General features: G+C 45.9%; 1 protein-coding gene across 4 annotated transcripts in view; it reads left to right on the top strand.

Moving 5' to 3' along the window:
* SNPH (syntaphilin) overlaps positions 1-24373 on the top strand; it is a 35631-nt gene extending 11258 nt beyond the window's left edge. Inside the window, exons 1-5 of one of the 4 annotated variants that reach the window (XM_087959138.1) lie at positions 170-426; positions 11692-11776; positions 15563-15769; positions 19430-19579; positions 20601-24373. In XM_087959138.1, the coding sequence (XP_087815264.1) occupies positions 11733-11776; positions 15563-15769; positions 19430-19579; positions 20601-21843 (1644 nt within the window). In that variant the 5' untranslated portion in view covers positions 170-426; positions 11692-11732 and the 3' untranslated portion in view covers positions 21844-24373. Of the gene's footprint in view, positions 1-169; positions 427-11691; positions 11777-15562; positions 15770-19429; positions 19580-20600 lie in introns of those variants that run through there. The other 3 variants (XM_087959139.1, XM_087959137.1, XM_087959140.1) reach the window with 3 other exon arrangements.
* The last annotated feature ends 248 nt before the right edge of the window (positions 24374-24621 follow it).

Genomic DNA, 24621 nt, shown 5'->3' with positions numbered 1-24621 from the left:
TTGTTTACTGTTTGAATATTTGTCTGACTTGTAGTTCCTTGATAAGGGTATTGTATTGGTATAATTCTCCTCCTCCTTCTTCCTCTTCCTCCTTCTTCCTCTTCCATCCTCCTCTTCACAAACTCCTCTCCCTTCTAGCAATGATGAGCCCAAAGAACACCAAAGACCCCTCATTCATTCATTCATCCATCCATCCATCCATTGACCCAACTTATTAAGCCATTCAGTTTATATGGCAGCCCGTCTCAAAAGCATAACCTCAGCGACTAACAATGAAGCAGAGCAGGATTAAAACAAAGCATTATAAACAGATCATATTCAGCAGCCAAGATAAAAGAGATCAAGACCAAGACAACATTTAACACAACCACAAAACAGGCTGAACCGCATACATCCAAACCCAAGGCTTCTATATCAATGTCCCAGGTCAGTTGAGTTGAATACAAAGAATAAGCTTGTTTTTTCTGTTGATATTTAACCATAATGGAAGCTAATGTCCCTTGGCGTTAATCTTCTATCCTGTTTCTCTATATACTCTGGTGAGTTTGTTTCCATGCTGCAGCTAAAGACAGAACTTTGCCTAGAGTGAAAAATGCAGAATAACAGAGTTGGAAGGGCCCTTGGAGGTCTTCTAGTCCAACCCCTTGCTTAGGAAGAAATCCTATATCATTTCAGACCAATGGCTGTCCAATCTCTTCTGAAAAACCTCCAGTGTTGGAGCACCCACAACTTCTAGTGGCAGGCAGTTCCACTGGTTGGTTGCTCTCACTGTTAGGAAGTTTCTCCTTAATTTTACCAGGTTGCTTCTCTCCTTGATTAATTTCCATCCATTGCTTCTTGTCCTGCCTTGGAGAATAGCTTGACTCCCTCTTCTTTGTGGCAGCCCCTCAAATATCAGAACAATGCTGTCATGTCACCCCTGGTCCTTCTTTTCATGAAACTAGCCATGCCCAATTCCTGCAACCGTTCTTCATATGTTTTAACCTTTAGTCATCTTTGTTGCTCTTCTCTGCACTCTTCTTTTGAGGTGGAACTTCATACACTGTGTATCTCTTTTGTTTCTTCTCCCTGGCAAGTTTCTAGTCCATAAGGCTGGTAAACAGCCTTGTCTTAGCATTGCCTGATGAAATTTTAGAAATTAAGGGAAGGAGGGCTGAGACAGATGGCTGAAGAAGGATCAAGGAGGCGATCTTTTACTCCCTCCTCACCGGAAAGACCAATTTTGTTGTCACTGTGGTTCAGTCGCTAAGTCGTGTCCGACTCTTGCAACCCCATGAACCATGGTAAGCCTAGCTTCCCTGACATTGTTGCGGCCCGCCAGTGACCAGCGAAGCTGATGGCAGACTCAGACAGTGAGGAGGTTGGGAGGAACCTGGGCCAGTCCTGGAGTCTGGGGAAGGCTCGGACGAGGGCTCTGCGTCGGACACATAGATGGGGCCAGGGCTATCCGACAGTTATCAGCTGCCTTCGGAGTCGGAAGTCAGTGAGGCAGAAGAACAGCTGGAGCCTGTTCCCAGTGTGCGCATGCACAGAGCTGCCAGATGAAGGGAATAGCTAAGGAACAAGGGCTGACTCGGGAATAAAGCCACAGGTGGACAGTGAATGGCTCCTCCCATAGGGAATAAAAGAGGAGTGAAAGGAGAGTGGGGTTTGCAGAAGACAATTAGTTCAATTCATTAGGGTGAAGATCTGTTCCTGACTCCTTGCCAAGTCATTGCTGCTACAGCGTGGCGTTTGGAAACTATCGGCCTGGCAACTCTCCCAGCCTGATAAAGGTCTGTGGTTGCAATTCACCCTTGAAAGACTGTTTGCCGGGACTTTGCCAGATGTGAATGAGAGGAATTCACATTATAGCCTAAATAAAAGGGGTTTTGTCGAGACGAGGAGTCGGCTTCGTGATTTTGGGAAGCCTGGGTCAGCGCAGCCATTCATTATCTCCCGGAGTTTGCCAGAATTCATGGTCACTATGTCAATGACCCTATCTAGCCACCTCATCTTCGGTCATCCCCTTCCATCTTTCCCTTCCTCAGGGTCTTTCCCAAGGAATCCCTGCAAAATACAGGTAGTCCTCGACTTACGACTGCAATTGAGCCCAGCGTTTCTGTTGTTAAGTGAGACATTGTTTAGGTGACTCTTGCCCCCATTTTATGACATTTCAGGCCCATATTGTTAAGTGAATCACCGCGGTTGATTAAGTGCATCCGGCTGGCTTTCGCTCATCAGAAGGTCATAAAAGGAGGAGTCATGTGACCCCGGGACACTGCAACCGTCATAAGTGCGAGTCAGTTACCAAACATCTGAATTTGGATCAGGTCACCCCGGGGATGCTGCAAAGGTCGTAACTGTGAAACACAGTTGTAAGTCACTTTTTTTTTTCCCGGGCCGTCATAACTTTGAATGGTCACTAAATCAACTCTTGCAAGCCGAGGAGTGCTTGTCACTGTGCAGAAACATGCACAGCTGATTTCAGTTTTGGAATTTGGTTTTTTGGTATGGCTGCAGGATTATTAATCAGAGTGAGAGAGAAAAAAAAAGGGGGGGGAACTATGGATATAAATAAGTCTTCTAAAGCTTCTGCAATTCCGTCTCTATTTTTTTATTTCTTTTTTGCTTGCAGCTGTAATGGTGACAGTTTCTCCTTGCTGAGTCACTGTTCTTCCAAAGGCCTCTCCTAATGTTCTTCTCCTTCACCGAAGAAGGCCTGTATTTAGAGCGCTTAGTGAGGGCTTCCCATTCAATTTTTATTTTTATTTTTCTATTTCACCAGTAAATATAGGTTTAGGCCACTCATCTGTTGCACTGTATTGTCCTCCCATGTCAGGAAATGGGGAGCAAATTCCCATCTGCCTTTCCTTTGTCACAACCTGTGTTTTTTCCACACTACCAAATTAAGGGAGGGAGGAAGAAAGGAAGGACAGAGGGAGGAGAGCTGGGAAGAAGGGAGGGCGGGGGAAGGAGGGAGGAGAGATGGGAGAAAGGAAGGAGAGATGGAAGGAAGAAGGAAGAGGGAGGAAGAAGGAAGGGAGGGAGGAGAGATGGAAGGAAGGGGGAGGAAGGGAGGAAAGAGAGATGGGAGGAAGGAAGGAAGGAAGGAAGGAAGGAAGGAAGGAAGGAAGGAAGGAAGGAAGGAAGGAAGGAAGGAAGGAAGGAAGGAAGGAAGGAAGGAAGGAAGGAAAGAAGGAAGCAAGGAAGCAAGGAAGGAAGGACAGTCTGAAGTTTAAGATGGAAGGATCATAGAATTATAGGATTAGAAGTGACTTTAGAGGGCCCATGTGCACACACATAAATACCATTTAATTAAAACCCATTTTAAAAGACCAGGTTGAGAATTGGTTGTCTTGGAGAAAATCTATATGGTTGCTAAGAGTCAATAGTGGAAAATAATCAGTCAGTATGAAGACCCACCTCTCTGGAGAAGAGGGGAGGGGAGAGGAAATGAAAGAAGAGAAAAGGAAGGAAGAGAAGATTAAGGAGAAGAGAGGAAAAGGGAAGGAGGAGAGAAGAGAAGGTGGAGAAAAAAGAAGAGAAAGGAAGTGAAGGAGGAGGAAAGAAGGAGATGAAGGAGAATAGAAAATGAGAAAAGGGAAGGGTAAAGAAGAGAAAGAGGAGGGAAGAGGAAATGGAAGAGAAGAAAAGACACAGTTACGATCGTGATGGGGGACCTGAAAGACCAAGTTAGGGACCAGTTGGATGGACTAAGTTAAAGCGAGAATGGGGGCACCATTAGAAGACTTGAAAGACCAGATTGGGGGACAGATCCTCCTGGAGAAGACACACCTACCGACAAAGGAGAAGATTTGTCGCTCAGGGTTGAACTGTGGGGTCCTTGTTGCTCTCTGAGCTTGGCTGGTTTCCTTGCAGATGTTTCATGACCCAACTAGTTAACCTCATCAGTACTGGTAAGGAGTGGGGATAAGTAGAGGAAGAGGAGGAGGAAAAGGAAGAGGAGGACAACTGTGGAGTCCTTGGTGCTCTCTGAGCTTGGTTGTTTTCTTGCAGATGTTTCATGACCCAACTAGAAGGGAGGGAGGATTGCAAAGAGGAGGAGGAGGAGGAAGACTGTGGGGTCCTTGGTACTCTCTGAGCTTGGTTGGTTTCTTGCAGACATTTCATGACCCAACTGGGTAACATCATCAGTGCTGGTAAGGAGTTGGGATTGCTCTCATTTTATATTCCAGTGGCTTACCCTAGCAGTCTTTGCGGGAGTGGCCTTTGTGGTTCTTTGGTTGGACTGTTTACTATTGGCTTGGTTGCCAGTTTCTTGATGAAGGGATTGTTTATTTGATTGTTGTCTGATGTTAATCTTGGGGTTAATCTATGCTCCTCCAGGGGTGGATTGGTCTTTTTGAGCTTTCATCGTTTTTTTGTCTCCTTTTTGGCTTGTTGGTTGCTTCTTTTGCACGGCATGTAGATATTGTTTATGTCTATGTGTCTATTAATGGCCAATTTGACCAAGCACCAAGCTTCTAGAAATTCCCTAGGTTTTTTTCCCCCTTTTGGCTTGGTCTAGGATGGTGATGGCTTCCCAGATGAAACTATGGTTTATAAACCCTACCAAACAGTCGCTGATAGAGAGATGGATAGCATATGAGTTTAATAAATACATTTGAGTTTAATAAATAAATCCTAAGGCTGGAAGTGACCTTGAAGGCCTTCTAGTCCAACCCCCTGCCCAAGGCAGGGGTCCTTATTCCATCCAGGACAAATGGTTGTCCACAGAAAGGAAGGGGTCAATCTATTTTCCAAAGCATCTGAAGGCCAGACAAGGAATAATGCATGGAAACTGAACAAGGAGAGAGATTCAACCTGGAAATAAGGAGAAACTTTCTGACAGTGAGAACAATCAACTCATGGAACAGAAGTTGCCTTTGGAAGTTGTGGGAGCGCCATCACTTGAGACTTTCAAGAAGAGATTGGACTGCCATTTGTCAGAAATGGTGTCAGGTCTCCTGCTTGGGCGGGGGGGGGACTTTTTTTGGGATTTTTCCAGGGTCTCTGGTCTACGGGACTTAAAATGATGAGTTTGGTGGTCCCTGAGGTCCAAAAGGTTGGCGAGCCCTGTCCTAGTCCAACCCCATGTTCAAGTAGGAGATCCTATACCATTCTAGACCAATGGCTGTCCGGAATGTACGAATTACACATATCCTTCACACCTTCCTTTGTGTGTTGTACTGATGCTCCTGAATCTTTGATTAGATGGAAACTAATCAAGGAGAGATTTAACCTGGAAATAAGGAGAAACTTTCTGACAGTGAGAACAATCAATCAATGGAACAAAAGTTGTCCTTGGAAGTTGTGGGAGCGCCATCACTGGAGGTTTTCAAGAAGAGATTGGACTGCCATTTGTCTGAAATGGTGTAGCATAGATAGGTAGGTAGGTAGGTAGATAGATAGATAGATAGATAGATAGATAGATAGATAGATAGATAGATAGATAGATAGATAGATAGATAGATGATAGATAGATAGATAAACAGAGTTGGAAGGGACCTTGTAGGTCATCTAATCCAACCCCCCACCCAAGTGGGAGACCCTACACCATTTCTGACAAATGGCAGTCCAGTCTCTTCTTGAAAGCCTCCAGGGATGAAGCTCCCACAACTTCCGAGGGCAACTTCTGTTCCATTGGTTGATTGTTCTCACTGTCAGAAAGTTTCTCCTTATTTCCAGGTTGAATCTCTCCTGGATCAGTTTCCATCCATTATTCCTTGTCTGGCCTTCAGGTGTTTTAGAAAATAGCTTGACCCCTTCCTCCTCTCTGTGGCAGCCCCTCAAATATTGGAAGGCTGCTCTCCTGTCTCCCCTGGTCCTTCTCTTCACTAGACTAGCCAAGCCCAGTTCCTGCAACCGTTCAACGTATGTTTTAGCCTCCAGTCCCCTAATCCTCCTGGTTGCTCTTCTCTGCACTTTTTCTAGAGTCTCAACATCTTTTTTATAATGTGGTGAACAAAACTGGATGCAGGACTCTAGGTGTGGCCTTACTAAGGCTTGATAGAGTGGTATTAGTACTTCCCTTGATCTTGATTGTATCCCTGCCCGAGCAGGGGGTTGGACTAGAAGACCTCCAAGGTCCCTTCCAACTCTGTTGCTTTGCATTCTGCCTCTCCAGCAAAGCTGCTGAGATCCTGACGGTCCACAGGGATGTTTCCCGGAGAATTCTCTGCTATATAGAAACGAGACTGAGTCCCATTTGCCACCCGAGTTCCTCCGCTGGCTTCAACGCAGGCGAGGCTTTCCAAGAGAGAAAATAGTGGCCGACTTGAATTTTGAAAAAGTGCTAAAAAGATGATGAGCCAACTTGTTCTTGATGCTTTCGTCAAGCACACTGTGTCCCTCAGGATACTGTTGTAAAAAGAAGCAGTGTTCCAATAATCGAGGGGCTGTCACGGAGAAGAAAGGAGTCAAGCTATTCTTCAAAGAACCTGAAGGCAGAACGAGAAGCAATGGATGGAAACTAACCGAGGAGTAGAGGCAACCTGGAATTAAGGAAAAACTTCCTAACAGTGAGGACAATCAACCAGTGGAACTGCTTGCCACCAGAAGTTGTGGGTGCTCCATCCCTGGAGGTTTTTAAGAAGAGATTGGGCAACCATTTGTCTGAAATAGTATTATTTCAGGGGGTTGGACTAGATGACCTCCAAAGCCCCCTTCCAACTCATGTTATTCTACGTTCTAACAGCCAGTTTGAAAATTGTGCCGTCCAGCAATTCCTCACCGAATTGCAGTGAAAAATATTTAGGCATGCCAAAGAGTCTGGTCTCGGGCCCAGATTTTAATAATGGCTCAAATAAAAAGGTTTGGTGGATGCTGATCAAATCTGTGGATGACACAAACTAAATGGGCTGCTGAATATAAGATAACAACAAACGGCCTTGGTAAGGCCACACTTGGAATATTGCATCCATTTTTGGTCACCACGATGTAAAAAAAAGGTGTTAAGACTCTAGGACAGGGGTCCCCAAACTTGGCCACTTTAAGACTTGTGGATTTATTTATTTATTTATTTATTTTTATTTATTTATTTGATTTGCCAATTGTTTACAAGATAATAAGTATAAGTGTATACATAGTTATGAATACATGAAATGGGTACATATAAGAAAAATAAAATAAAAATAAAAGAAACAATAGGACAGGGATGGTAGGCACGTTGGTGCGCTTATGCACGCCCCTACAGACCTCTTAGGAAAGGGGTGAGGTCAATAGTAGACAGTCTAAGGTTAAAGTTTTTGGGGTTTGGGGAAGAAACTACAGAGTCGGGTAGAGTATTCCAGACATTGACCACTCTATTGCAGAAGATTTCCAACTCCCAGAATTCTCCAGCCAGCATAGCTGGGAGTTGAAGTCCACAAGTCTTAAAGTGGCCAAGTTTGGAGACCTCTGCTCTAGAAAAAGTGCAAACCACAAAGAGGATTAGGGGACTGGAGGCTAAAACATACAATGAACGGTTAAAGACTGGAAAGCCATTTGTCTGAAATACCATAGGGTCTCTTCCTTGAGCAAGCGGGTTGGACTAGAAGACCTCCAAGGCCCCTTCCAACTCATGTCATTCTGTTCATCGGCCCACCCTCTCCTTCTCCCCGCTTCCCTCCTGCAGGCATCGCTATAGCTGCATCCTTTTAACTCACAGCATGCAAGCAAGCCGGCTGATGATTAATTTTGGCGCATTGCTTCCCCCACTCCGGGTTTCTTGGGGAACATTATCTTGGGAGCTTTTATTCAGACAGGCAGCTGGCTCCATGCTCAGCTGCCAAACTCCCTAATCCTAAATTGCATTAACAGAGGGATACAATCAAGATCAAGTGAAGTACTAATACCCCTCTGTAAAGCCTTAGTACTGCACCCAGAGTACCGCATCCAGTTTTGGTCACCTCACTATAAAAAAAGATGCTGAGACTCTAGAAAGAGTGCAGAGAAGAGCAACCAGGATGATGAGGGGACTGGAGGCTAAAACATATGAAGAACGGTTGCAGGAACTGGGCCTGGCTAGTCAAGTGAAGAGAAGGACCAGGGGAGACAGGATAGCGGTCTTCCAATATTTGAGGGGCTGCCATAGATAGATAGGTGGGTGGGTGAGTGGTGGATGGATGGATAGATGGATAGATAGAATGAATTCTTTATTGGCCAAGTTTGATTGGACACACAAGGAATTTGTCTTGGTGCAAATGCTCTCAGTGTACATAAAAGAAAAGATACATTCATCAAGAGTCAAGAATCAGAACGTACAACACTTAATAGAGAGGAAGGAGTCAAGCTTTTTTCCAAGGCATCCGAAGGCCAGACAAGGAATAATGGATGGAAACTGAACAAGGAGAGATTCAACCTGGAAATAAGGAGGAATTTTCTGACAATTGAGAATAATCGACCCATGGAACAGAAGTTGCCTTCAGAAGTTGTGGGAGCTTCATCCCTGGAGGCTTTCAAGAAGAGACTGGACTGCCATCGGTCAGAAATGGTGTCGGGTCTCCTGCTTGGACAGAGAGTTGGACTGGATGATCTATAAGGTCCCTTCCAACTCTGATTATCTGTTATCCCACTGTTTTTAAATTCCTTTTTAACAGAGGAAAGACTAGTAACAGATTGACACCTGAAGAAGGATTCTCCTGAACTGTTTTCTCGTTTGGTTGTTATCTTGATGGCATTTTTCTCCGCAGGGAGGACTAGGGAGAAAAATCTGGCCTCTTGGATGAAAAAGAACAATTGCCAGGAAAGGTATTACAGGCGGTCCTTGACTTATGATCGCAACCGAGCCCCAAATTTCTGTCGCTAAGCGAGAGGGTGGTGAAGTGAGTTTTGCGAGTTTTGCGACCTTTCTTGCTGCCGTTGTTAAACGAGTCGTTGCACTCCATTTAGTTCGTCGCACGGTTGTTTAATGAATCTGGCTTCCCCATCGACTTTGCCCGTCAGAAGGTCGCAAAAGGAGGATCGTGTGACGCATGCGCACACACACACGCACACACACACACGGGGACATTGCGACTATCGTAAATATGAGTCGGTTGCCAAAGCGTCGGAATTTTGATCGTGTGACCATGGGGATGGTGCAACTGTCGTAAATGCAAAAAACGGTCATAAACATTTTTAGTGCCTTTATAACTTTGAATGGTCATTAAACAAATGGCTGTAAGTCAAGGATTGCCTGTGATTCTGCATTTTGCCATGTTAAATATTATCCTCTTATTTTCAGTTCATTTCCTTGGTCTGTGAGATGGTTCTGGGGTGTAGAATAGAATAGAATAGAATAGAATAGAATAGAATAGAATAGAATAGAATAGAATAGAATAGAATAGAATAGAATAGAATAGAATAGAATAGAATAGAATGGAATTAGAATAGAAAATAGAATAGAATTGAGTAGAATAGAATAGAATATTGGAATGAAGAATAGAATAGAATTAGAATAGAATAGAATATTGGAATGAAGAATAGAATAGAATAGAATAGAACACAATAAGAATAGAATACAATAAAATAGAATGGAATTAGAATAGAAAATAGAATAGAATTGAGTAGAATAGAATATTGGAATGAAGAATAGAATAGAATAAGAATAAAATAGAATAGAATTAGAATAGAGTAGAATAGAATAGAATATTGGAATGAAGAATAGAATAGAATGGAATAGAATAACAGAGTTAGAAGGGACCTTGGAGGTCATCTAGTCCAACCCCCCATCCACCCAAGCAGGAGACCCTACACCATTTTTGACAAATGGCAGTCCAGTCTCTTAAAAGCTTCCAGTGATGAAGCTCCCACAACTTCTGAAGGCAACTTCTGTTCCATGGGTTGTTTATTCTCACTGTCGGAAAATTCTTCCTTATTTCCAGGTTGAATCTCTCCTTGATCAATTTCCATCCATTATTATTCCTTCTCTGGCCTTCGGTTGCTTTGGAAAATAGCTTGACCCCTTCCTCCTCCTCTCTGCGGCAGCCCCTCAAATATTGGAATATGCTCTCCTGTCTCCCCTGGTCCTTCTCTTCCCTAGACTAGCCAGGCCCAGTTCCTGCAACCGTTCTTCTTATATTTTAGTCTCCAGCCTCCTAATCATCTTTGTGATTCTTGTTTGCATTTTTTTCTAGAGCAGAGGTCTCCAAACTTGGCCACTTTAAGACTTGTGGACTTCAACTCCCAGAAGTCCACAAGTCTTAAAGTGGCCAAGATTGGGGAACCCCTGTTCTAGAGTCTCAACATCTTTTTTTACATCGTGGTGACCAAAAATGGATGCAATATTCCAATTGTGGCCGTTTGTTGTTGTCTTATATTCAGCAGCCCATTTAGTTTGTGTCATCCACAGATTTGATCAGCATCCACCAAACCTTTTTATTTGAGCCATTAATAAAATCTGGGCCTGAGACCAGACTCTTTGGCATGCCTAAATATTTCACTGCAGTTCGGTGAGGAATTGCTGGACGGCACAATTTTCAAACCGGCTGTTAGAACATAGAATAACAGAGTTGGAAGGGACCTTGGAGGTCATCTAGTCCAACCCCCTGCTCAAGCAGGAGAGCCTATTCCAAATATTAGCCTCTCTCCGGTTAGACATGCTTTGCACTCGACAATTAGCTGTTTGGCGATCAGAGTCCCATGGTGTACTGGTAGTTCTCATCTTATGACCACGATTAAGCCCAAAATTTCTGTTGCTAAGCGAGGCAGTTGTCAAATGACTTGATCCCATGTTACAACCTTGTTTGCTGTGGTTGTTAAGTGAATCACTCCAGGCGTTACGTTCGTAACACGGCTGTTAAGTGAATCTGGCTCCCCCCATTGACTTTGCTTGTCAGAAGATCACAAAAGGGGATCATGTAATCCCTTGGAGACTTTGCGACCGTCGTAACTATGAGTCAGTTGCCAAGCGTCTGAATTTTCATCATGTGACCCTGGGATGTTTCTAATGATCCTAAGTGTAAAACATGGTAATCAGTCCCTTTTTTCAGTGCCGTTGTACCTTTGAACAGTCACTAAATGAACTATTGTAAGTCGAGGACAACCTGTACTTTATAGAATGGTTTGCTAAAATTGAGACAGTTAATACTCATCAGGTTCCCATAATCTGCATTCAGAGCTATTTAGAACAAGCTCCAGGCTAGATTTTTTTTTAAAGTAATTTTATAAAAGCATGCAATCTATGGTAGATATTTTATGGGTCTCCTCTTTATCTCAATGCCTCATTTAATGGGATAGGAACAGAAGAAAGAAAGGAAGAGAAAAGAAAGAAAGAAAAAGAAAGAAAGAAAAAAGAAAGAAAGAAAGAAAAGAAAGAAAGAAAGAAAGAAAGAAAGAAAGAAAGAAAGAAAGAAAGAAAGAAAGAAAGAAAGAAAGAAAGAAAGAAAGAAAGAAAGAAAGAAAGAAAGAAAGAAAGAAAGAAAGAAAGAAAGATGTAGGAGGGTGGAAGGTTGGTGGGGAAGGAGGGAGGGAAAGCTAAATGAAGGAAGGAGAGAGAGGGTAGAAAAGGGAAGGAGATAGGGAGGAAAGAAAGAGAAAGAAAAAGAAAGAAAAGGAAGGAAGGAAGGAAGGAAGGAAGGAAGGAAGGAAGGAAGGAAGGAAGGAAGGAAGGAAGGAAGGAAGGAAGGAAGGAAAGTTGATTGGATATGAACCCACAACTCATCTGCTAGATTTCGCAGCTGCCTGATTTTAATTCTCACCCTCAACCTTCCTCTTCCTCTTTCTCTTTTCATTTTCTCCCCATCCCAGCTGGCCTTGGCTTCACGGCCAAAATCGGTGCTTTGACTGCTATGTCCTTGCCAGGAAGCCGAAGACCCTCGACGGGATCCCGAAGGTGAATATGATTAAATTCTTTCTCCTTCCCATTTGAAGGTGGGTGGTTGCAGCAGTTGGTCCATTCCCAGCAAAGCCTCTCTCTTGCGCTTCATTCTGTAAAGTTTTCCCGTGAAAATACGTCTTATCTGGCGGTAGTGGCGGTCAGAAAAAATGGGAGCCATCACGGAGTATCAAATTCCACCCACATTTTGTTTTAATTTATGATTTTTTATTTTGTTTACATGTTTTATTTTATTATTTTTATATTATTTATTTACCGGCCTTTATCATTTTTATAAATAACTTAAGGCGGTGAACGTACAGATTTATAACGGTGTTGGAAGGGACCTTGGAGGTCTTCTAGTCCAACCCCCTGCTCAACATAATTATTCCTCTTCCTCCTCCTCCTTTCCCCACCCTGTGAAATGGGTTAAGCTGAAAGAGATTTACTGGCCCAAAGTCACCATATCGAAAGCAGGACTAGAACTCACTGTTAACTTCATGATTGGCCCAAAATCACACAGGCAACTTTCACACCTTAAGGCAGGACTACCGTGTGTTCCCCGAAAATAAGACCCAGTCTTGTTTTCTTATTGGCCCCAAAATAAGCCCCAGGTCTTATTTTCGGGGCATGTCAGCTAATCTCATTGTGCATATGTTGTACTCTGACAATAAAGGTTCATTGATTGGTTTTACCTGCTTATTTTGGGACCGCCTAAGCCAGGCCTCCCACACCCTGACACCTGTCGCACCGCTGCCCGATGTCTTCTGCGGTCGCTCACAGCCGGACGCCACAAGTTCATCATGCAGGTGCCACCACTTGCAGCAAGAGGCTGCGTGGTGTGTTGTGCCATTGCACATGTGAGTGGTGGTACAATGAGCCTTGCGGCATCCTTCTGCAAGTGGTGGTACCAGCACAATGCGTCATGTGGTGTCCGGCTGTGAGCATCCACAAGCAGCTGCAGAAGTCGGGCAGCGGAGTGACAGGCGTGTCGGGGTGTGTGGGAGGCTCGGATGCTGCAGTCCTAAGTTAAGCGAGTGTGGGGCATGTTGGGCGGCTCAACCACCCCCATCCCTGCCCTGGCTTGATTTTTACACCTGCGCCTCTCTCCACATCATACAACCAGACAGTGAGAGGGGCTTAACTGAAGCTTATTTTGGAGGTAGGGCTTATATTAGGCACAGGCATGAAACAGGGAAACATGGTAGAACTCACCATCTCCTGGTGATTGGCCCAAAGTCACCCAGCCGGCTTTCCTGCCTAAGGCAGAACTAGAACTCACCGTCTCCTGGTGATTGGCCCAAAGTCACCCAGCCGGCTTTCCTGCCTAAGGCGGAACTAGAACTCACCGTCTCCTGGTGATTGGCCCAAAGTCACCCAGCCGGCTTTCCTGCCTAAGGCGGAACTAGAACTCACCGTCTCCTGGTGATTGGCCCAAAGTCACCCAGCCAGCTTTCATGCCTAAGGCAGGACTAGAACTCACCGTCGCCTGGTGATTGGCCCAAAGTCACCCAGCCAGCTTTCATGCCTAAGGCAGGACTAGAACTCACCGTCTCCTGGTGATTGGCCCAAAGTCACCCAGCCAGCTTTCATGCCTAAGGCAGGACTAGAACTCACCGTCTCCTGGCTGCCTTAACCACTAGATCAAACTGGCTCTTTTCATAACCATTATATAAACTTTATACAAAAATAGGCAGTGCTTTGATAGCACCATCAATGCTGCCATCTTGATTTGGTTTAACCATATCCTTGGTCCTTCTAGTTCTATTTGGCTTCTGGTCAAAGCTCCAAAATGAATGTTGGGATCAAAGAAACCCATCCAGAATTAAAGAGTTGTTGGGTGACACTATACAACATGACACAAGTGTTATTTATTGGCCATGTTTCGACAAACGGTTGCCTGCCTTTCTACCTACATGAATCCCTTGTTCTAATTTAGTTCTGTGGACACAAGGGCAGATTCCTCAGCATCAGGAAAGATGGGTATCCCAAATGTTTGTTTGCCAGTGAAGTGATGTTTGCTTGCTTGCCAAATGCTTGTTTGCCAGTGATACTTTGGGAATTTGTAAAATAGGGAATTTAGTTATCCTTGGTAAAAAGACTGCCTCCATCATTAACACGCATGGATTTAAAACTGAATTGAATTCAATACTTTATCCATTCTCGTATGATTAGACACACAAGGAATTTGTCACACCAATAAAAGGCAGAAGTAAAGAACAAAAAGGATAAACAATAGCACTACAGCCACACCGTATGGGTTAACATGCATTGTGTATAAAATAAATTTGTGAAGCACTCTCTTTGAAAGAGCAGAACAATTGGATAGCTGTGTTTCTATCACACAAAATATGCCAACAATGAAAACGAAGCTTACAATTCTTCAAATCAAGCTCGTTGACCTTATACAATAATAAAATTTGGACCAACATATGGCTAAAAAGATTTCTGTTTAAATAGAAAAATGTCCATGCTATTCCAAAGATTTTGTCCCATTCAGAACCGGAACTTTTAATATTTACTGTTAGCAACAATCAACCAATAGAACAATTAACCAGTTGCCTTCAGAAGTTGTGGGACCTTCATCACTGGAAGCTTTCAAGAAGAGACTGGACTGGCATCTGTCAGAAATGGTGTAGGATCTCCTGTTTGGGCAGGGAGGTTGGACTAGATGACTTCCAAGGTCCCTTCCAACTCCGTTATTCTATTCTACGCTATTAGGGTTAAACAGTTCATGGAAGTTGTTTTTAAGTTTCTCATAGGAGGTAAGAAATATTCCAGGGTAAAACAAAGTAGATTTAAACCACTGTTTCTCAACCTTAAGATGGGTGGACTGAATAGATGGACATGATGAAGCAGATGGACATGTTTTGGCAAGGACAAAGACAATGATTTGTGTTAAATGGTATAGTATAAACTAGAGTTAGACTTCCTGTTCTTTCTTATTTTCTAACTTTCATTTTCTCATCCCTTTTTGCGTAACTTTGCTTAACCTGAAAAAAAAAAATCCTTATTTGATGGCTGTGTCCATGATCTGGAACTTCTCCAACAAGTTCCTCTTCTTTTATTTGCCTTTTTTCCCCCTCAACTTCCTTAAATATCAAGGGATCCACCCCACGTCATTCTGCTAGCTTTCTTTCTTTCTTTCTTTCTTTCTTTTTTTTTGCACCTTTTCCAAATAGTGTTACAAATCACCTTTCTGGGATCCAATGACCAGCAAGAACAATTGTTGGTAGTCCAAGGATGGGTTGCTCTGTAGATTTGCATGTTGGCATTGTGATATTGGAAATTTGATTTGCTTCCTTCTGTATGTGATGATTTAATTAATGGTAGCTTGATTTTCTTTCTTCCTTATGTGATAACTTAATTATTCATAGTTTGATTTTCTATCTTCTGTGTGTGAAAATTTAATTATTCATAGATTGATTTTCTTTCTTTCGTCTATGATAACTCAATTATTGGTAGTTTGTTTCTCTTTCTTCCATATGTGATAAATTAATTTTAAGAATTCTCTAGCCTGCATGGCCATCCCTGAGAGTTCTGGGAGTCAGCCCACATATCTGACTATGCCCAATTTGAGTTAAGGAGGGCAAGGAGGGGGGAGTGATCTGTAGACACACCCACAACCACATCCACCCCTATATGCAGCCCTCGGTCCTGCTGCTGCTACTCGTAGAGAAGCTTTTACCCGCCCCCCTTCCATTGTGATCCCCCCCTCTTCTCTCTCCCGTTTGTATGGTCCTGCTTTTTACCTTGACTCTCTTCTCCTGTCTTGTGCATTTGTGTTCCCTCGGGTTGTGGAAGCCGTGAGTTTTACGGAAGGAGTGGCTCAGCCTCCCTCTTTAAGTCTGCAACGGCCCCAGCCACTCCGACTGAGAAACAGCCTCTTCTTCCTGCCTCCAGGCGCCCCTCCCCGCCCGTCAGTATGCGCGACACCTACGGCACCTCTTCGCTCAGCAGCAGCAGCAACTCCGGCTCCTGTAAGGGCAGCGACAGCAGTCCCACACCAAGGTAACCCCCAGGGGGCACCGCTGAGCATGCAGGTCCGGCCTGAAGGGCCAGTCTGCCCAGTCCAGGGGGCAGCGACATGGCATTTACCCTGATTTTAAACCCCACGCTGTCCCAGTTTGCTTCACTTTGTAATGCTATATACTGCGATGCTGACTCTGCCCACTGTCTCCAGTTCGATTCTCAAGGTTGACTCAGCCTTCCCTCCTTCCACAGTCAGTAAAACGAGGACCCAGATTGTTGGGGTCGAGAGGCTGACTCTGTGAACTATTTAGAGAGGGCTGCAAAGCCCTGTGAAATGTTATATAAGTGCTGTTGCTATCTATCTCTGTCTCAGCTCTCTCTCTTTGTCTACGTCTCTCACTGTTTCTCTCTGTCTTTTTCTCTGTGTCTATCTATCTATCTCTGTCATCTATATCTATCTATATTTAATCTATCTCTATCATCTATTTCTGTCTATATCTATTTCTATTTATCTATCTCTATCATCTATGTCTATCATCTACCTCTATCTGTCATATATCAATATCTATATAATCTATGTCTATCTATCTCTGTCATCTATCTACCTATCTCTTTATCTATATCATCTATCATCTATCTCTGTTATCTATCTATCTCTACCTACCTACCTACCTACCTACCTTCCTACCTGCTCTATCTATCTATCTATCTATCTATCTATCTATCTATCTATCTATCTATCTATCTTATCTATCTATCTTATCTATCTATCTATCTATCTATCTATCTATCTATCTATCTATCTATCTATCTTATCTATCTATCTTATCTTATCTTATCTATCTATCTATCTTATCTATCTATATCTATCTATCTATCTATCTATCTATCTTATCTATCTATCTTATCTTATCTATCTATCTATCTATCTATCTATCTATCTATCTATCTATCTATCTTGCAGGTCACTTCCAATTTTAATAGCCTACTGATCCTCTTCATGTATGTTGATCCCAAAATTTCTGTTGCTAAGTGAGACACCTGTTAAATAAATTTTGCCCCATTTGACAGTCTTCCTAGACACGCAAATCACTGCAGTGGTTAAGTTAGCCACACGGTTGTTAAGCGAATCGGGCTTCCCCATTGACTGTGCTTATCAGACGGTCACAAAAAGTGGAACCATGTGACTCCAGGACGCTGCAACCGTCATAAGTATGAGTCCGTTGCCAAGTGCCTGAATTTTGATCACGTGAGCATGGGGGTGCTGCAACAGTCGTACGTGTGAAAAACGGTCATAAGCCACATGTTTCAGTGCCGTTGTAACATTGAACGGTCACTCAATGAACTGTTGTACGTCGAGGATTGCCTATAATAACAATACAAAAGTAATAAAAATCAATTGAAAACCCTGGGAAGATGAAACGGCCTCCGTTGGATGCAGAAATTAAGTTAGCATGGAGGTCAGGCCAGCCCTGCTGGAGAAGGACCACATGGACGGGAGGCCGCTGTCAGGGCTCCGGCAGTTCCCCCCATTTAAATCATGAATCTCGAGCCAAACTTCCAAAAGTTAAAGAAGATTTATTAGGAGTAAACATGTCCGGCACTGCCTGGGTGTAGCCAACTCTGAGACACAAAATTCATTGTCACCCTTGACCCTGGTTTTCCCCCACCGCCTGGGTGTGTTGTAATTCACATTCTCCAATGGGACACCTCCATAGCCAAGAGTCATCAATCATGCTCTCCAGTTAGAATTTTGCTCAGCAGAAACTTCGGTCACCTCGTTACTATCTTTGAAAACATTTATGGAATGCACTTTCAGTTTGCAAGCTGCCGCACTGCTCCCCCCCCGCCCTTTCTGTGGGCCACTCTAAAAAAAGACCCTAGAAACATTTTATGAGTTGACAGCCACCACAGAAGCAGCTCTCCCCTTGTAGAGGTCCACCTCACTTCGTGGTGAGGAGAAGGCCGGTTCTGGCTGGTTGGCCATGAATTTGGGGAAGAGGCAATAAAATGCAGAGTCTGGCTAGACTGGTGGTGGGGCTGCAACCGGTTTAACAGCCGGCTCTGTGAGCGCACGTTTCGCTTTCACTTGGCTGTGTGAATCAGCTGGGCTGCAAAAGAAGGAACGGTAAGGCAGGGTAGGGTGGGGCCGACTGATCGCCACCTCTGGGCTAGTCCCTCCTAGACCTGTGTCTTTTGTGTTGTGAGCTTAAAGTCCTGTCTTATGTTAGTGTTTGGGGATTAACCCCTAGCAGAGTATTGCAGCAGTAGTCAAACCAGGCAGCTAAACGAGAGTGGAAGGGCCCCAGAGTATACACACACTGAACACAAACACTGTTTGTAGTTTAAATAGTTTTTATTCCTTTTAGAGTTTAAAGCATTGTCATTCAGTCCATTAGTCATTCACAATATTTCCATCCAGTAAGACTCACTATTACAGTCCAAGTTAAGAGTCCTTGCAATATCTTTATCAGCCGATAAAGATATCTTCTCCTCCTCCGGTGCCTCTCTCCAGAGGAACAAACGCTGGATATTCAGCAAGAAGTTCAAACAGTAGAACAGTAGAATTACGCAGTAAATCAGCAAACAGTAGCAGACAGGAACATCTCAGTCACAGGCACAGTCACAGTAACACAGAGTTAGTCGCAGTAAGACACAGTTAGTCGCAGTAAGATTTCCAGCTTCTAATGCTTCCTTATATTGTAACTTCTAACCGCACCCTTAATCGGCTAATTGCCTGCAGCATTGTGCTTAAAGTGTCCTTCTAAATGTCCGTCCGGTCTTCTCCAACCCCGCCGTCCGTGCCATGTCCTTTGTCTCCATCAATCACTCTAGAGTCTCGAGCAAGGAGAAGACCAAGATGGTGGCTTTCCCCATCTCTTGGAAACCTGGGGGGGGGGGGAGGAAAGGAAGCATCTTCAGAACCGAGCAGAGCTTAAGCATAGAGCACACCTGAGTCTGGCACAAGTAGCAATGCAGTTGGCGGGAGGGAGGGACAGCAGGGTCACGCAGTTGTGTGAACACCTGGGCAAAAGTGGACAAACATCCTTGCAGGTCCATGAGGAAGGAAGGAAGGAAGGAAGGAAGGAAGGAAGGAAGGAAGGAAGGGAGGGAGGGAGGGAGGGAGGGAGGGAGGAGAGGAAGGAAGGAAGGAAGGAAGGAAGGAAGGAAGGAAGGAAGGAAGGAAGGAAGGAAGGAAGGAAGGAAGGAAGGAAAGGGAGGGAGGGAGGAAAGGGGGAGGGAGGGAGAGAAAGAGAGAAAAAGAAAGGAAAGAAAGAGAAAAAAGAGAAACAGAAAGGGTGATGTTGGTGGCGGTGGGAGGGAGGGAGGGGGATAGATAGAAAAGGGAGGGGGGAGGGAGGGAGAGAAAGTGAGAGAAAGAAAGAGAAAGAAAGAAAGAAAGAAAGAAAGAAAGAAAGTGATGTTGATGAGGGAGGGAGACAGGATAGAAGGAAAAGGAGAGATAGGGGAGGAAAGAAAGAAAGGGAAAGAAAGAAAGAAAGAAAGAAAGAAAGAAAGAAAGAAAGAAAGAAAGAAAGAAAGAAAGAAAGAAAGAAAGAAAGAAAGAAAGAAAGAAAGAAAGAAAGAAAGAAAGAAAGAAAGGGAAAGACATAGGAAGGTGAGAGGTTGATGTTGATGAAGGAGGGAGTGAGGAAGGAAGGAAGGAAGGTTGTTAATTCTGTTTTCCTTTCTTTTCAGGCGCCCCGTTAAGTATCTCCTATGTAGTGACAACCATGGGATCAAGCCCCCAACTCCTGAGCAATACCTCACCCCTCTCCAGCAGAAAGAGGTCTGCATCCGGCACTTGCGGGCCAGGCTGAGGGACACCCACGAGCGGCTACAGGACAGGTGAGCCTCTGGGGCAGAGAAATGGGGGTTTCCTCCCTGCCTGATTCAGCAGGATCTTGGGTCACTCGTGGTTCCTTGAGACCTTATTGCTGTCTCCCGTGCCACCAAGAGGTACGCGACGAACTACTTGGATTACAGCATGCTGTGGGAAGCAGCCCCTGTGCTAGCGTGCTTAGCAGCTCCTTCAACAGGAGTGGTGCATGCACTAGACAACACCCTTTGGGATAGTCCTGCAACTGATCCAGTGTTTGCCAGTAAGAAGAGAATCTCTGTAGCTCGAGGTTGAACTGTGGACTCCTTGGTAAGCTTGGTAGGGTATTTTTTGCAGACGTTTCATGACCCAACTATATAGCGTCATCAGTGCTAGAACGGAGTGGGGTTTGCGACGAGGAGGAAGAGGAGGAGGGCGACGACTCTGGTGCTCTCTGAGCCTGGTGGTTTTCTTGCCGACGTTTCATGACCCATAGAAATAACATCGTCAGTGGGAGTAAGTGTGGAGTTTGCTCATCAGTGCTAGTAGGGAATGGGATTTGCAGAGTGGGGGAATGGGAGAGGAGGAGGAGGACAATGACTGTGGGGTCGGTCGTTGGTGCTCTCTGAGCCTGGTGGTTTTCTTGCCGACGTTTCATGACCCAGCTAGGGAACATCAGTAGTGTGAGTGTAGAGTTTGCTCCCTGTTTATATACAGTCGTTTTCCCTGCCAGTGTTGGTGGGGGTGTGGTTTTCTCTTTGGTAGTTCCTTGATTAAGATGTTGTTTTCTCTTTGGTTCCTGGTGTTAATCCACGAGGTTCTAAGTCAAGGACTAACTCCTATATCAAATGGGGTCTCTGAAATATTATCCTCTGCCTACCCAAAGCTCTATTCAGCACTGTGTGAGTTATACTCTCCAGTAAGTGCAGAGGGGGTTGCAGAAAACAAGCAAAGACATCAGTGCTACCCTACGTGTAGAATTTAACCCAACCCTAAAATAATGTGCCTTGTAATCATCCCCGTGAATATCTGCTTGTTTGTCCACTGCAGGGATTCCGAGATTGAAGATCTGAAGACCCAACTCTCAAGGATGCAGGAAGACTGGATTGAGGAGGAATGTCACCGAGTAGAGGCCCAACTGGCCCTCAAAGAAGCCCGGAAGGAGATTAAGCAGCTCAAGCAAGTCATCGACACCGTCAAGAATAACCTGATCGAGAAAGACAAAGGCCTCCAGAAGTACTTTGTGGACATCAACATTCAGAACAAGAAGCTGGAGACACTGCTGCACAGCATGGAGGTTGCACAGAACGGGACGGTCAAAGAGGAAGGGCACGCCGAGTCGGCCGGGGGGTCCCCCGCACGCTCGCTCACCCGCAGTTCCACGTACACCAAGTTGAGCGACCAGGGAGCGACGGACAGGAACGTTGGCGGCTCTCAAACCATCTCGGTGGACGATGGAGCCGATAGTGGCTTCGTGGCTGCAGAGAATTCCTTGAGCCGGACAGATTTGCTGGACCACAGCAGCCTCCTGTCCTCGGGGGTGGAGTGTGGCCCCGACGATGCCTCGTCCTTGCACACCTCCTACACCTTGGGGTCCCAAATGCCCACCAGCTCCACGTACGAGAAACTGATGGGGTCTCAGCACAGCGTGGAAGCCGCCGTACAGGTTAGCTGCATGCAGGAACAAGCCATCCAAACAGACTTCGGAAATTACCAGCCAGATCTGGACACCATCTTGGAGAAAGTCATGAAGTCTCAAGCGGGCAGCCTCGCCAGTCCCACCTCAGAGTGGCCCTCTGAGATAGAAGAGGTTGCCGAGCCCACCAGCTCAGAGAGCGGCGTCCCCGACTGCTTGAACCCCACGAACAGGACGGCCCCGGAACCCTTCTCGGATGTGGTGGTCAGTGCCGGAGAACCCACCGAGAAGCCCGAAGGCCAGGCGGCCTCGCGAAACCCAGCTGTGCATCAGCCGCGCAGCGCCAGCCCATCCGTGAGCATCCTCTGTACCCCGGACGACGAGGCAATGGAGCCAGGAGAGGACACCACAGGGGCAGCAGTCCCAGCCGAGCCCAAAACTTACTGGAGCCGCCATTTCCTCGTGGACCTCTTGGCGGTGGTCGTGCCAGCTGTGCCTACCGTCGCCTGGCTGTGCCGTTCGCAGCGGAGGCAGGGGCAGCCCATTTACAACATCAGCTCTCTGCTACGAGGCTGCTGCACCGTCGCCCTGCACTCGATCCGGAAGATCAGCTGCCGGTCGGTCACCAACACGAACAGCTCCTGCTCACAGCCATAACTTCGTCCTTCTTCCCCGCCCAACCAGCTCTGTCGTGTGCACGCACATCTGCTTTGTTGCCCTCAGAGCCACCAGGGTTTCGGGGACCACGATTGTAAATCCCGTACGCAGACACTTGAATTTCTCTTCCCTGTTAACCTGGTTTATTTAGCGCACAGGCCAGTGACTTGACCGGCATCCTGATGTGCTGGATCTTGATTTATGCAAATAGCTTGGGAGAAGCCATTGCTGTGGCGACCCTGGCGCAGCGAGGACAGGATTTGAACCGTCTTCTCCTTGCTGAGAAGACGTCTCCTTTCAGGGCTGCTGCTTGTTGAAAACTCAGTTTGCTCTAGGAAACGGGTGTCGCATTTCCTACACGTTTGGCTAACTCACTTCTCCCTCTTCTCTGAATGTTTTTGAGCGATGCGGAAAATGTTACTCCGTTGTCGCAGCCTCCCTCTTCTCTCTTCCCTGCTTTTTCCACGTTTCGTCCTCTAGCCAGCCCTGAGTTTACCTCACCTTCCCTAAACCATTCCCCGTCCCGCTTTAAGTCCAGGTCCATCTGTGTTCTTCACCCTACAGGACCCTGTCTTGCAGCGTGGCTCTCTGGGGAATTCTGGGAGTTGGAAGTCCACCCATCTTTCAAGTGGCCAATTTTGAAAAAACACTGCGGTAGAAGAAGGACTGTATCTGTTTTGCAGAGAGGAGGCAGAGGGCACATGGAAAAGATGTTTGTGACCGCAGCTCCTCAAATGCCACTTGTCCCCTTTCCTGCCTCCCCTCAAATTTCCAGAGGTCTGATCATCTCCTGTCTCCTTGCAAACTGGTGGCTTCTTTCCCCATGTTTCTGGTTACCTGAGACAGAGGTCCCTAACCCTCAGTGCGCAGTCGGGACCCAGTCTGTGGCTTGTGGGGAAGTGGGCTGTGCAAGCAGTGGGCAAGTGCGCAAACGCATGTGAGGCTCCGTTCGCGAAAGCGGCGAGCACGCGCTCAAAACCATCCCCTCTCCCCACCACAGCCGCCAATGCCACTGCCAGTCTGTGGAGCCAGAAAGGGGACCACGGATCTAAGAGAGATAAAAACAGAGAGCAAACCCCACTCCCTTCTAGCACTGATGATGTTATCAAGTTGGGTCCCGAAACGTCTGCGAGAAAACCACCAAGCTCAGAGAAGACCAAGGACCCCACAGTCGTCCTCCTCTTCACAAACCCCTTTGCCTTCCAGCACTGATGATATTGCTGAATTGGGTCATGAAACCCAAGTCGTCCTCCTCCTCTTCCTCCTCCTCCTCTTCCTCCTTCTCCTCCCCGCAAACCCCATTCTCTTCTAACACTGATAATGTTACCTGTTGGAGTCAGGAAATGTCTGCAGGAAAACCACCAAGCTCAAAGACTACCAAGGACACCCTAGTTCGACCCTGAGCCACACATATTCTCTTCTAATGGTATCTAAGATGGTGCGTAAGCCTTGCAGAACCCCAAATCTTGATCTGGACATTTAGGGGGGGGGAGGCTTGCTAGAATAACATGAATCCCAATACTTTCTAGCTGACCCCAGTTCAATAATAGAATCACCAAATTTACACGCTTGTTCCATACCCACCATCATCGTCACCTGCCCTTCCGGTGCCGATATTGTCCTTAGTCAAACTACCCTTGTGTTTCCAGTGAAGAGAGTACACACCCAATCACCTTTGTACTTTGCGTAACGTTAGAATGACCCTTCGTGCGAAGAGCTGCCGTCTCACTGGGTTTTATAATGCAAACTGTAGGCCAGCCTCCACATCACGTCCACTGTTCGGATTTCTCTCTTCCCCCAATCCTCAGTCGAGTAGAGCTAGTTGATGTACCGTAGGGGGGGGGGGGGAAAGCACACTCAGCACTTTGTTCAGAGATTGTCTACTATCCTGTCGCCTCTTCCGCGAGGCTAACCCTTGACGAACCTTGCCTCAAGATTACATCCCGTCTGCAGGTGCAACACAACGCTGCACCATTTTGGAGGGTTACCCGGGAACACAACGTCGGAGCTACCCACGCTAGAGGAAATGTAGTCGGGGGGTTCCCCGTTTGCCCTGTCGGTGCCAGCCCTTCCTTTCAAGAAATGCTTGTGCGAGACGGAAAGAGGATCCGGGCGTCGTTCACCTTCCCCTCCAAGAATGTTGTGAAATGTGTCGGATCGTGCAAGGGTGCCTGCCGACGCATCGCTCACCCCCCCGTCATGTTTTGTGAGACTTTCTGAACCGTTGGGCTCCGAGCCTGCTCTGCTCTCGGCGTTTTGGGAGATGCTCCTGGGAAGAAAGACCAAGAGAAGGCAGAGATATACCTCACACGGAGCAATCTGCTGCCCCCTCCTGAGGGGTGTCAAAGAAGCCCTTAAGTTCGTCGTTGTTTAGCTTTGCACTATGTTCACTTTTGGCAAAACTCGAACGCTGCTGTCCTGGTTGATCGGCGGGGGGAGTTCCAGTCGTGGCTTGCTCTCTTCAGCGATGCTAACCCTGTCTTTGCAAACTGGAGAGGCTAAATATGGAGCAGGCTCCAGCGTACTGTGTGCCCCCCACCTGGTTGCGACTTAGGCGAGAATGTTGAGCTACCAGCTTGATGCAACCCCTTCCGTTGATCAAAGCCTGGACATGGACCATCGTTGTAGTCCCGGCCTAGGAAAATGTGCCTCCTTTGGGTTTCCATGGTTTGCTTGTAATGTCTAAGACAAACAATCAAGGGAGTAGAGAAACTGACTAGGTAGGGATTAAACTCCACATCCGTTTGAAGAGGGGGAGGGGGGGAATGTGTAAAACAA

The sequence above is a fragment of the Notechis scutatus genome, chromosome 3 (assembly GCF_049901735.1).
Source record: "Notechis scutatus isolate UNSWTSFEM ecotype Mainland chromosome 3, rNotScu1.2, whole genome shotgun sequence".
NCBI classification, from domain to species: domain Eukaryota; kingdom Metazoa; phylum Chordata; class Lepidosauria; order Squamata; family Elapidae; genus Notechis; species Notechis scutatus.
Note: the sequence above shows the minus strand (reverse complement) of the source record. Positions and strands in the feature narration are given on the sequence as shown.